This window comes from Dendrobates tinctorius, unplaced genomic scaffold (genome assembly GCF_039654945.1).
Source record: "Dendrobates tinctorius isolate UK_male_01 unplaced genomic scaffold, ASM3965494v1 ptg000099l, whole genome shotgun sequence".
In the NCBI taxonomy this organism is placed as follows: Eukaryota; Metazoa; Chordata; class Amphibia; order Anura; family Dendrobatidae; genus Dendrobates; species Dendrobates tinctorius.
Window position 1 is genome coordinate 1163381 of NW_027361767.1, and position 14031 is coordinate 1177411.

General features: G+C 44.2%; 1 protein-coding gene across 6 annotated transcripts in view; it reads left to right on the forward strand.

Annotated features, from left to right (window-relative positions):
* Positions 1-14031, forward strand: part of CACNA1A (calcium voltage-gated channel subunit alpha1 A) — a 469601-nt gene that overhangs the window by 184567 nt on the left and 271003 nt on the right. For all 6 annotated transcript variants that reach the window (XM_073587384.1, XM_073587383.1, XM_073587379.1 and 3 more), the window contains exons 2-3: positions 10203-10309; positions 11309-11448. In XM_073587384.1, the coding sequence (XP_073443485.1) occupies positions 10203-10309; positions 11309-11448 (247 nt within the window). The remainder of the gene's footprint in view (positions 1-10202; positions 10310-11308; positions 11449-14031) is intronic.

Below are 14031 nucleotides of genomic sequence, written 5' to 3' on the forward strand. Positions count from 1 at the left end.
AAACATGGTGACAGATTCCCTTTAAAATAAAAAGTTTTGTTAGTGCTATTAACAATATAGGGATAGCAGCAAGGGTATTTATAATATTAAAATATAACACTTATTCTAGATACTATTAAAATCCAATAACACACCTATACTTTAAAAGAACAGATAGAGGAACAGTACTTCCATATGAAACATGAATATAAATGGAGATGAGCAGTGTCCTGTCCTCCAATATGGCATAGGTGAACGGCCAGCGCGACCACTGGAGCATTTCAGTATATGGTCGAATAGTAAGCCGGTCACTGACCGTACTAATTTAACACCGGTAGAACAGCTACAATGATGAGGACAATATCAGAGATTGATTCTGGTGTTGAGAACGAAAGAATGTGAGTCTTTATGTAATGTGTGCACAATTGTCACCAGACTTCAGGTGACCACAGTGGAGGGTGGGTTTACAGTGTTAGTACAGAAATAGGATAAAAATGGAACGTCCTCCCCATTGATGTTAAACCACTGCTGGTGGTCTGTACCTTGCAGACATCCGTGGGAAGGCATCAGATTCTGCCCCTAAGAATTGGTATGTGCTCTGCACTAATTTGATACCCCTTTGCTCCCGCCCTAACAAGGGCAGTCCACAGCTAATTACTTTAGTGTTTGGCCCTGAACTCTCCCTTTAAGCCTCTTGTGTGTTCTGACCTGTTTCTTCCAGGAGTCATCAGGGGACATGTGCACATGGTGCAGTAGGAGTCTAGGCTAATGTGCTAGTCATAAGAGCCAGTCTTGTCTCTGCTACCTGTGAGCAAAGATATCGGTGTTGCACGTACGTCGTCTTGTATCTTTTTTTTTTTTTCACGGATGCAACAAGTACCCATTTTAATCCATGGTGCTATTCACATGTCTGTGTTTTTTCACATGACTGTGTGTCCATACAAAACACATGGAGACATGCCCATTCTTCTCCAGCCACACGGATAAAAGAACCAATACAGGTCTATGGATCCTTGCAAAACACTGATAACAACACACTGATGGTAAAAAAGGACTAAACACTGAGGACACACTGATCTCAAACATTGATAACACTGATCCCAAACACTGAGGACACACTGATCCCAAACACTGAGGACACACTGATCCCAAACACTGAGGACACACTGATCCCAAACACTGAGGACACACTGATCCCAAACATGGAGGACACACTGATCCCAAACACTGAGGACACACTGATCCCAAACACTGAGGATACACTGATCTCAAACATTGATAACACTGATACCAAATACTGAGGACACACTGATCTCAAACACTGAGGACACACTGATCTCAAACACTGATAACACTGATCCCAAACACTGAGGACACACTGATACCAAACACTGATGACACACTGATCCCAAACACTGAGGACACACTGATCCCAAACACTGAGGACACACTGATCCCAAACACTGAGGACACACTGATCTCAAACACTGAGGACACACTGATCCCAAACACTGAGGACACACTGATCCCAAACACGGAGGACACACTGATCCCAAACACTGATGACACACTGATACCAAACACTGATGACACACTGATCCCAAACACTGAGGACACACTGATCCCAAACACTGAGGACACACTGATCCCAAACACTGAGGACACACTGATCTCAAACACTGAGGACACACTGATCCCAAACACTGAGGACACACTGATCCCAAACACGGAGGACACACTGATCCCAAACACTGAGGACACACTGATCCCAAACTTTGATGACACACTGATCTCAAACATTGATAACACTGATACCAAATACTGAGGACACACTGATCTCAATCATTGATAACACTGATCCCAAACACTGAGGACACACTGATCTCAAACATTGATAACACTGATACCAAATACTGAGGACACACTGATCTCAATCATTGATAACACTGATCCCAAACACTGAGGACACACTGATCTCAAACATTGATAACACTGATACCAAACACTGATGACACACTGATACCAAACACTGAGGACACACTGATCCCAAACACTGAGGACACACTGATCTCAAACACTGATAACACTGATCCCAAACACTGAGGACACACTGATCCCAAACACTGAGGACACACTGATCTCAAACACTGATAACACTGATCCCAAACACTGAGGACACACTGATACCAAACACTGAGGACACACTGATCTCAAACATTGATAACACTGATGCCAAACACTGAGGACACACTGATCTTAAACACTGAGGACACACTGATCTCAAACATTGATAACACTGATCCCAAACACTGAGGACACACTGATACCAAACACTGATAACACTGATCCCAAAAACTGATGACACTGATCCCAAGCACTGAGGACACACTGATCCCAAACACTGAGGACACTGATCTTAAACACTGATGACACCGGTAACCTTTTTTTTACGTATGTCATAAAACATGGATGTGTGAATGAGGCCTTCAGCTGATGTTATTTTTTGTGTGACTAAATTATGGAAATTTAGGTGGAATTCCGAGCAGTGATAATCTATTCACTCTCAAGTCGAATTGATCAATTTTTTTTTTTTACAGGGAAGATAATTCTAATCCTCGCTCATATTGTGCATTGTCAGTGATAAGTGGCCAACTCAGGCTTTGCTCCCACTGGCGTCTGATACGGCGGAGTGTGATGTGAAAAAACATCATGGTACACTCTGACCAATGTTAGTAAATGAGTCCGTGCTCATCTGACAGATTTTCCTGAGATCTAATTGGACTGAGGAACAAAATCGCACACTCCCGTACCACTCGCATGATGCAAACTGAACCATACCATTTCCACTCTTCCAACTTTTCAGGAGGAACTTTGGAGATATTTTTTATACGCTAATGTGAGCGAGAAGTCATCAAATGACGTAGCTACGAAGGCTGCATGGCATTTTAAGGTTTGAGACTTTGCGTTGAAATCGCCCTACAAACTGCTTCTGAAGCTGGTTTGTATCTTCTCCGTTTGGTCATCACGGACTTATACAAATGATATGTGTATAGTGAATATATTCACACACCGTCTGTATGTTCCTCTCTCTCTGGAGCTGCGCCAGGCGAACAGATAGAGGAGGGGGTGGAATTTGGAATTCAGGTGCTTGCAGATTCCTTCTTGTCTATCGGATTCATTCATATTTTGTATTTTAATCATCCGTCTGCTGGGAGAGCCAGATCACTAGGCGACAAGATGTCCTCACTGTCGGCAGACGCAGTCACATGGTGGGCTTGGCAATAAAGTGTGATAATGTTGTGACATGTTGTGACAGTGCACATATTCTCTCCGAACATTGTTTGACTCTACTCTGTTACAATGTGAGTGTGAGGAAAAGCTGCTGAATGCTGCAGAATTACTCCAGCTCCGGCTAATGGGGAATCAATGAGTGGAAGCTGCTCGTCTCCTATCACACAGCACAATCTGGCATTGAAGGATAATAACGTGGTAGGGTGGACACTGTTTTTCCCCTTCCTGATTTTCTATTCTTTTGCATGTAGAGTTGAGCGACATTCATGATGACATTCATCCACTCAATGCCGACTTTTATTCCCCATTGACTTGCATTGGGGTCGGGTTTCGGACGAAACTCCGACTTTTTTTGCCCTAGTCGGACCAGTTTCATCTGAAACAAATTTTGTTTCATGAAACCCGATCCGACCAAAGTCGCTCAACTCTGTTTGCATGTTTCTCACACTTAAATGTTTCAGATCACCAAACAAATGTAAATATTAGACAAAGATAACACAAGTAATTACAAAATGCAGTTTTTAAATGAAGGTCTTTATTATTAAGGGAAAAAGAAATCCAAACCTAGAGGGCCCTGTGTGAAAACGTGATTGCCCCCGAAACCTAGTAACTGGTCAGGCCACAATTAGCAGCAACAACTGCAACCAAGCGTGTGCGATAACTGGCAATGAGTCTTTTATAACGCTCTGGAGGAATTTTAGCAGCTCATCTTTGCAGAATTGTTGTAATATAGCCACATTGGAGGGCTTCCAAGCATGAACCGCCTTTTTAAGGTCATGCCACAGCATCTCAATCGGATTTTGGACAGGATTTTGACTAGGCCACTCCAAAGTCTTAATTTTGTTTTTCTTAACCCCATAAAGGGAATCTGTTACCCTTATTTTGGACTATGAGCTGCCAGCATCGACATCAGGGGCTTATCTACAGCATTCTATAATGCTGTAGATAAGCCTCCGAAGTAACCGGAAAGATAAAAGAGTTATATTATACTCACTCTGGCGTCCGGTCCGATGGGTGTCGCGGTCCGGTGCCTCCCATCTTCATACGATGCCGTCCTCTTCTTCCCTTCCTGTCGTGGCTCCGGCGCAGGTGCACTGCTCTGCCCTGTTGAGGGCAGAGCAGATGTCATGGTCACGCGTGGCTGGACACAGCGCCTCCAGCAGGGCGGATTTAGATGACACGCGTGACCCTGGATACACCGCCTCCAGTTGGGCGAATTTAAATAATAAAACGTGCAGCTGGATACGCCGCCTCCAACAGGCGAATTTCGGAAATACACGTATGTCTGGAAACCCCACCTCCAGTAAGGCGAATTTAAACAATAAAAGGGAAAACCTGGGTAACAATAACAATGGTGGCCCTGCGATAGGGAATGGGGACAGGGAGACCTCCTGCAATCCCCTGAGTCAGTGTCTCTACACTCCTAACCTTCCCTAGGCCGGTTCCGCACCGGGCGACGATCAGGAACCTAAAAACCCTGACTCGCCCTGCACCTAAACCCTCACTAGTGAAGTGTACGGTGCGGAAACTAATCCCACCACTGCACTAAAACACACATAAGGAAAAGAGATAAAACAGGGAAACACCACTTAGCTTTGCTCTGTTGCTTACGCTCCCAGCAACAGAGCCCACCACCTGCGTGCATCTTTTCCTCCGACTGGATCCAACACCATAGTGCAGCCTTGGAGCAAACAGAGTCCACCACCTGCGTGCAGCTGTCCAGAAACAGAGTCCAGCATATGAGTCCAGCTTTCCAGCAAAAGAATCCAGCATCTTGAGTCCAGCTTTCCAGCAACCGAGTCCAGCATCATGAGTGCAGCTCTACACCATAGCTGCCACTCCACCAAGCCATGCAAGAACTCCTTGCTGACACCATAGCTGCAACTCCACCAAGCCATGCCAGCCCTCCTCGCAGACACCCAAGCTGCCACTTAGGACTCTCACTGAGCTGCCTGGGACTCTCCTTCAGCTCCATCCTTCACCCAGGCTTGCTTGTAACTGAGGACTATCACCAACAGTGATTACCACACCTGACACTCTTTTATACAGCAATCACATCTGTTTTATAATTACGTGCACAAAACTAAAGTAACCAAAGTGCAATGACCCTAATGGCCACCGGGGGGAAACTAGAACTGAAACCACCACAGTGCAATGACCCAAATGGCCACCGGGGGCAAAAACCAAACTTTCGCACACAGCTAAAGGAAAAAAAAAGGTTACTTGTGCATTTTCTCTGTCGTATCCAACCTGGATCATGACAGCAGAGTCCTGCAGTGCGCAGGCGCCAGGAAAGGTCCAGCCCCTGTGCACTGCATTATTCTGCTCTGCCCTCAACAGGGCAGAGCAGTGCACCTGCGCCAGAGCCACAACAGGCAGCAAAGAAGAGGACGGCATCGTATGAAGATGGGAGGCGCCGGACCGCAACACCCATCGGACCAAGAACGGACCGCCCCCCGGTGAGTATAATCTAACTTCTTTTTCTTCTCTTTCAGGTTACATCAGAGGCTTATCTACAGCATTACAGAATGCTGTAGATAAGCCCCTGATGTCGATGCCGGCAGCTCATAGTCCAAAAAAAGGGTGACAGAATCCCTTTAATGACCGCCGATACGCCTTTCAACAGCGGCAGTTAAGGGTACTTATGCCTCAGTGCCGCTTTATAACGGCGCTGAGAAATAAGTGTATAGCTCCCCACAGAGTCGGAATTTCTCTGGGGTCTCGAGTCGAGACCCCAGAGAACATGATTCGAGTTGGTTTTTACCAACCACAGTGTTGTGATCGCTATTATTAATGGAATAACGGCGACCACAAAAGATAAAAAGTCTGATTTCCCATTTACTTTCACTCTCCTCTGATGTGATCACACATCAGAGGAGAGAGAAATCGGATCCCCCGATCCCCCCCCCCCGTACCTCCGGTGTCACGGCATCCTCCAGTGAAGTTTCATCGTCTTCTTCCGGGAGAAAATGCTAGGGTTGGGCTAGGGTTATTGTTGGGATTACGGTTAGGATTGGGATTAGGGTTAGGGGTGTGTTAGGGTTAGGTTTGTGGATAGGGTTGGGATTGGGGTTAGGGGTGTGTTGGGGTTTGGGTTGGTGTTAAAATTGGGGGGGGTTCACTGTTTCGTTAAGTCAGGGGGTCTCCAAAGGCGACATGGCGCCACTATTGATTCCAGCCAATTTTGCGTTCAAAAAGTGCTCCCTTCCTTCTGAGCCCTGCCATGCACCCAAACAGTGGCTTTACCCCACATACAGGGTATTGGCATACTCAGGAGAAATTGCACAACTAATTTTCTGGTTCATTTTCTCCTGATACCCTTGTGAAAATAAAAAAAAATAATATGTAACCCTTATAACGTCCTAACAAAAAAATTATGTTTCCAAATTTGTGCTGATGTAAAGTTGACATGTGGGAAATGTTATTTATTAACTATTTTCTGTGACACCACTCTTAATCAAAGAGTGGTGTCACTCTTGTGTTTATTTATGAAAAAAAAACGGAAATTTGGCAACAATTTTAAAAATTTTCCAATTTTCAAACTTTTAATTTTTGCACCCTTAAGTCATAAGGGTGCAAAAATTAAAAGTTTGAAAATTGGAAAATTTTTAAAATTGTTGCCAAATTTCCGTTTTTTTTTCATAAATAAACACAAGTTATATCAAAGAAATTTTACAATTAACATGAAGTACAATATGTCACGAAAAAACATTCTCAGTGGGATACGTTGACGCGTTCCAGAGCTGTAACGTCATAAAGTGACAGTGGTCAGAATGGTAAAAATTGGCTTGGTTATTAAGTTACCGATTGGTTCTGTCACTAAACGGTTAAGCTATTCAGAGGTGAACTTGCTGGTATGTTTTGGATTCTTGTCCTGCTGTATAACCCAAGTGCGCTTCAGCTTGAGGTCACAAACAGATGGCCGGACATTCAGGTAAAAAAAGGAAAAAGAGGATGGCACTCACTGTTCCGATGTGATAAATTTATTGCAAAATAAAAAGCATTGGCTCGGGAGCAATGTGTAGACTGTGGACAACAGCCGTTTCATGCACCTACACATACAGTCTTGTGTGTCCTTACAGGACTGAGCACCCGTTCTGTGGGTAGTTGGCGTTCAGTTTAGGTGTGTGAATTGCACCTGATGCAATGGTGCTATATTAAGGTGGTTGCAGCCGTGCCGAATTTACTTTCTTTCATTGTTATTCATCAGATGACCGGACATTCTCCTTCAGAATTTTCTGGTAGACAGCAAAATTCATGATTCCATCTACCACAGCAAGTCTTCCAGGTCCTAGAGCAGCAAAACAGCAATAGACCATCACATTACCACCACCATATTTTACTGTTGGTTTGATGTTCCGATTCTGAAATTCTGTGTTACTTCTACTCTAGATGTAATGGGACATGCACCTTCCAAAAGTTAAACTTTTGTCTCATCAGTACACAGAATAGTCTAGGAGATCATCAACATGTTTTCTGGCAAAACTAAGACAAGCCTTTATGTTCTTATTGCTCAACAGTGGTTTTCGTCTTGGAACTGGCTGTCTCCTTATAGCCACCTTTCCTTGCTGCCTCATCCTGCAGGAACTTGTTGCTGTTGCCACCACCACCAGCCTCGGTTGTCTCTATGACCTATTTGTCTCCCGACCCTTGTTTGTCCACCACACGCAGGCACACGTCTGAAAACCTCTTTGGTGCCACCATAGCCTTTCCTTCTATCCCTTAGAGATGTTAGGGAATGTTTCCATGGTCAGTAAATGCTGCGGATTGGACGCTGCATACAGCCACAGCGTCCAACCCGCAGGGGCCAGAGTTACAGCATAGTGGAGGGGATTTCATGAAATCTCATCTCCAATATGCATGCAGGGACACCGGCTTCCCTGAGTAACCGAACATGCCGCTCGTCTTTCCAGACCGCAGCATGTCTATTTATCTTGTGGAGACGCTCCCTCTACGCCAGATAAAGTCACCCGTACAATGTATAGGACACGGTGATTCCGCACAGTTCAATGAACACATGCGGAATCACCTGCATTCAAAAGCCGGCAGCGCTTTGGACAGAGCGGACATGTGCTGCGTCTGAAGCGCTGCTGGTTTCTGCCCAAGGAAACATACCCTTATACATTACACATCATCCACGTGCACCTATTGTTATTTGACATTTGGCATTCATCATCCTCAGACCTTCATATGATAGTGTCAAAATAGTGAAAGACAAAAGTATTCTGTGAGCGATTCCTTCATTGGTTAACGAGAAAAAGTATTGCTCTTTTTTTTTTGTTTACTTTTTTTATGATGAACTAACCTGGGCATGTTCTGTATATAACATTATGTGACAGTCTGGAGACGTCGTGGAGAGCAATCTGCTGCCTGCAACATCCTTCAGCATGACCGGTTTGGCAGTGGGTCAGTAATGGTGTGGGGTGGCATTTCTTTGGAGGGCCACACAGCCCTTCATGTGCTCGCCAGAGGTAGCCTGACTGCCATTAGGTACCGAGATGAGATCCTCAGACCCCTTGTGAGACCATATTCTGGTGCGGTTGGCCGTGGGTTCCTCCTAATGCAGGACAATGCCAGACCTCATGTGGCTGGAGTGTGTCAGCAGTTCCTGCAAGATGAAGGCATTGAAGCTATGGACTGGCCCCGCCCATTCCCCAGACCTGAATCCGATTGAGCACATTTGGGACATCATGTCTCATTCCATTGACCACCACAGACTGTCCAGGAGTTGACGTATGCTTTACTCCAGGTCTGGGAGGAGATCCCTTATGAGACCATCCGCCACCTCATCAGGAGCATGCCCAGGCGTTGTACAATAGGGAGGTCATACAGGCACGTAGAGGCCACACACAATACTGAGCATCATTTCCTTGTCATGAGGCATTTCCACTGGAGTTGGATCAGCCTGTAATTTGATTTTCCACTTTTGATTTTGAGTATCATTCCAAATCCAGACCTCCATGGGATATTAATTTTGAGTTACATTGGTAAATATTATGTTTTATTGTTCTGAACACATTCCACTATGCAATGAATAAAAATTTGCAACTGGAATATTTAATTCAGAAATATCTAGGATGTGGTATTTTAGTGTTCCCTTTATTTTTTGAGCAGTGTATATATGTACAGTTGGTATAACTTGGGTACTTCTGTATATAATTATTTATGTACAGCTGGTATAACCTGGGCATCTCCTGTATATAATTATATATATACAGCTGGTATAACTTGGGTATCTGCTGTATATAATTATATAAGTACAACTGGTATAACCTGGGTATCTCCTGTATATAATTATATATGTACAGCTGGTATAACCTGGGCATCTCTTGTATATAATAAAACAGTATATGTACAGCCGGTATAACCTGGGCATCTCTTGTATATAATTATATATATACAGCTGGTATAACCTGGGCATCTCCTGTATATAATTATATATATACAGCTGGTATAACCTGGGCATCTTCTGTATATAATTATATATGTACAGCAGGTATAACCTGGGCATCTCTTGTATATAATTACATATATACAGCTGGTATAACCTGGGCATCTCCTATATAATAATAATTATATAGACAGCTGGTATAACCTAGGCATGTCCTGTATATAATTATATATGTACAGCTGGTATAACCTGGGCATCTCCTGTATATGACTATATATGTACGGCTTGTATAACCTGGGTATTCCCTGGATATAATTATATTATACAGCTGATATAACCTGGGTATTTTCTGTATAATATATACAGTATGTATAGCTGGAATAACATGGGTATCTTATAATATACAGTTAATTTCCCTGGCACTATATTACAACCCATGTATCCATACTGAGTGTAAGCTCCTGGGTATAGATAACTTGCTGTGTAACCGGACTGTTCTGTGCTCACTTTAGTCCATTTTTTTCCTTAACTACAAGCTTTACTCCTTTTGAATACATGATTTTAGCAACTATTATAGCGAATTGCATTGTTTTGGCAATGGAGCAGCATCTGCCAGAAGGAGACAAGACACCAATGTCCGAGCGCCTGGTAAGAGATTTACATTTTATTAAGGTGCGGGAGGGGTGATATAGAGTCATCTGCAAAGCGATATTTAGAAAGCGTCCTTAAAATATAAGAATGAAAAATGGATTTGTCAGGAAATATACAGGAAGCAATCAGCAGATGATGAAAATGAGAAATACAGAAATGCAGCCAAACAATGTTACTGTAACAAGACATAGAAAAAAGAAACTATGACGCAGAAACCGCTAAAAGAACGGAACGGGCCAAACCAATCCCTCCAACATATAGATAATAAATAGAGGAGCACACCAACCGGAATCAGAGAAATTAGTGATCTAATAGCCCATAGTGGCGGCGAGAACCTTTTTTATTCTTTTTTACATCAATGCATGTGTGTGGGGCTAAACATCACATTTGCAATTGAATTTCATTCAAAATTTTGGACCGTTTAGCTTCTACAAGCTCTTTTGTTTCCCAGACATTCAACTTTGATGTGGTCTGTGGTGATAAATCAGCTAAGAGGAGCTCCGAAAGAGACAGATAAGAGAGATACCAACTCCCCATCATAGTAGGCTTGACTGACTGGTTCTCAGTTAACTCATTCTGTAGCCATCAATAGACAGTGCAACACGGAGGCTGTAGAAAGCAAACAAAGCAACATTTTTTTTATGAAACCATATTGCAAAAATGATTTTTTTTGCCTCAATTAAATGGGCTTAAAATAAAAGGTCACCAACCCATGTAGTGCACTCTAAGTAGGTGAGATATCCGAAGATGCTCTCTCTAGTTCATTTTTATCAAAGTTATTATTTCTACCGTTTTTGTTTAGTTCCATCAACTTTATCATTATCTACTGCTTGAATATTGATGAAATATTGACACGGTGAAATGTGATAAAAAAGGATTTTTACAATTTTGCATAGAGGGTCTTAATGTTTCAGAAGTGATAGCCCAAGTGTGTTAGTGATGAGACACGGGCGTCATATCTGCGGATGTAATCACACCATGCTGCTCTCTTCCCAGGACGACACAGAACCGTACTTCATTGGGATATTCTGCTTTGAAACAGGAATTAAGATCATTGCATTGGGATTTGCATTTCATAAAGGATCCTATCTACGCAATGGCTGGAACATGATGGACTTTGTGGTTGTTCTCACTGGGTAAGTTTCCTCTCAAGAAAACGTTTAATGGCAGATTTTACAAATCCAGTGCGATAGAAGTCTAATAAAAAAAAGTATCAATGACTTATGTATAAGGAGAGCATACCTCCCAACTTTTGAAGTTGCGAAAGAGGGGCAAAGGCTGCGGCGTAAATTTTAGGCCATGCCCCCAACCACACCCATCTCATGACTAGTCACACCCATGTCCACGCCCAACCGCACCCATTTAGCACTGCTGATCACACTGACTGGTACTGGGGGCATAGTGGCTGGCATTATGGGCACAGTGGCTGGTACTGTGGGCACAGTGACTGGTACTAAGGAAAAGAAAGAAAAAAGAGAGAAAAAAGAAAATAGAGAGTGAGAGAAAGAAAGGAGAGAGAGAGAGAGAAAGAAAGGGGAAAGAAAGAATAGAGAAAGAGAAAGAAAGAACACAGAGAGAAAGAAAGACAGGGCAGAAAAAAAGAAGAGAGAGAAAGAAAGAGGTGAACGAAAGAAAGATATAGGGGAAAGAAAGAACAGCGAGAACAGATAGAAAGAAAGAGAACAAAGGGGAAAGAAAGAACAGAGAAAGAAAGAGGGGAAAGAAAAAAAGAAAGAACAGAGAGAAAAAGAAAGAGGGGAAAGAAAGAACAGAGAGAGAAAGAAAGCAGGGACAGAAAAAAAGAACAGAGGGAGAACGAAAGAAAGAGGGTAAAGAAAGAAAGAATAGAGATAGAAAGAAAAAGAAAGAAAGAGGGGAAAGAAAGAACACAGCGATAGAGAGAAAGAGGGAAAAGAGAACAGAGAGAGAGAAAGAAAGAAAAAATGAATGAAAGAAAGAACAGAGAAAGAAAGAAAGAGGGGAAAGAAAGAACAGAGAGATAGAGAGAAAGAAAGAGGGGAAAGAAAGAGCAGAGAGAGACAGAGAAAGAAGAGAGAGAAAGAAAGGAAGAAGTAAAGAAAGAAAGAGGGGAAAGAAAGAACAGAGAGAGAAAAAAAACAGAGAGAGAGAAAGAAAAAAAGAAAGATTAGAGAGAGAAAGAAAGAACAGAGAGAGAGAAAAAGAGAGGGACAGAACAGAGAATGAGAAAGAAACAGAGAGTAAGAAAGAAACAGAGAGCGAGAGAAATTAAAAAAGATTCTATAAAGATACTATAGCAGCCCGGCTCCCATTGTAATGCCCACCTGAGCCTCCCGATGCAGGACATATCATGATCCGCTCGCATGGCCGGCATCCTTGATTCCAAGGCGATCCTGCTGTCCGCGCTGTCGGAGGAGGACATGGTGATGGATCTGAAGCATTCCTGGTTCCGTCACAATCTCCTCATGAAATTACCTCATTTCCGGTGGAACGTCATGTGCGAGTTTTAAAGTGCTCCTCGGGGCTTCGCCGTGTACTCCTGTGTCCGTGGGAAAAGCCCACTTTGTATGCCTCGTACACACTTGGCTCCGCTCCGTACATCCAGTACACATATGGCTCCACTCCGTACACACACTGCTACGCATACCCCATACACACGTGGCTCCACTCCGTACACCAAGTACACACACGACTCTGCTCCATACACCTCGCACACGCGCAGCTGCGCTCCGTACACCTGCGGTTCTGCTCCGTACACCTCGTACACACGCAGCTCTGCTCCCCACACCTCGTACACACGCGGCTCCGCTCCCCACACCTCGTACACACGCGGCTCCGCTCCCCACACATCGTACACACACGGCTCCGCTTCGTACACACACGGCTCCCCACACCTCGTACATACATGGCTCCGCTCCCCACACATTGTACACACATGGCTCTGCTCTGTACACCTCATACACATGTGGCTCCGCTCCGTACACCTCGTACACCCACGGCTCCGCTTCGTACACCCACGGCTCCCCACACCTCGTACATACATGGCTCCGCTCCCCACACATTGTACACACATGGCTCCGCTCTGTACACACGCGGCTCCACTCCGTACACCTCGTACACACGCGGCTCCGCTCTGTACACCTCATACACACGTGGCTCCGTACACCTCGTACACACGGCTCCCCACACCTCATACACATGTGGCTCCGTACACCTCGTACACGCGTGGCTCCGCTCTGTACACCTCATACACACGTGGCTCCGTACACCTCGTACACGCGCGTTTTTGCTCTGTACACCTCATACACACGTGGCTCTGCTCCGTACACCTCATACACACACGGCTCCGCTTCGTACACCTCATACACACACGGCGCCGCTCCGTACACCTCGTACACACGTGGCTCTGCTCCGTACACCTAGTAAAAAACCCAGGGGAAGAGTCTTGAGGAGATAATTTGCATATTCCCAGTGCCTTCTGGGATAAGTGAAGAGTCTCCGCGAGCTCAACGATCACTGGGTTTTGGCCGTTGCAGGTGAAAAGAGGAAATCGGAAAACCGTGCGCCGATATTTTGGCTCATCTTTCATCGTTTTTAAGAAATGTCAATATGAAAGAGGCCAGGAGCCATTTGGTGAGCTGCATTTCTTGCTACATGTTCACAGACTTACCAGTGGAAAAGCCAAACTTCACATGCCACAAATGCAAGCTTGTGTCCCTGTTGGAGGAAAAGTTGCAAAA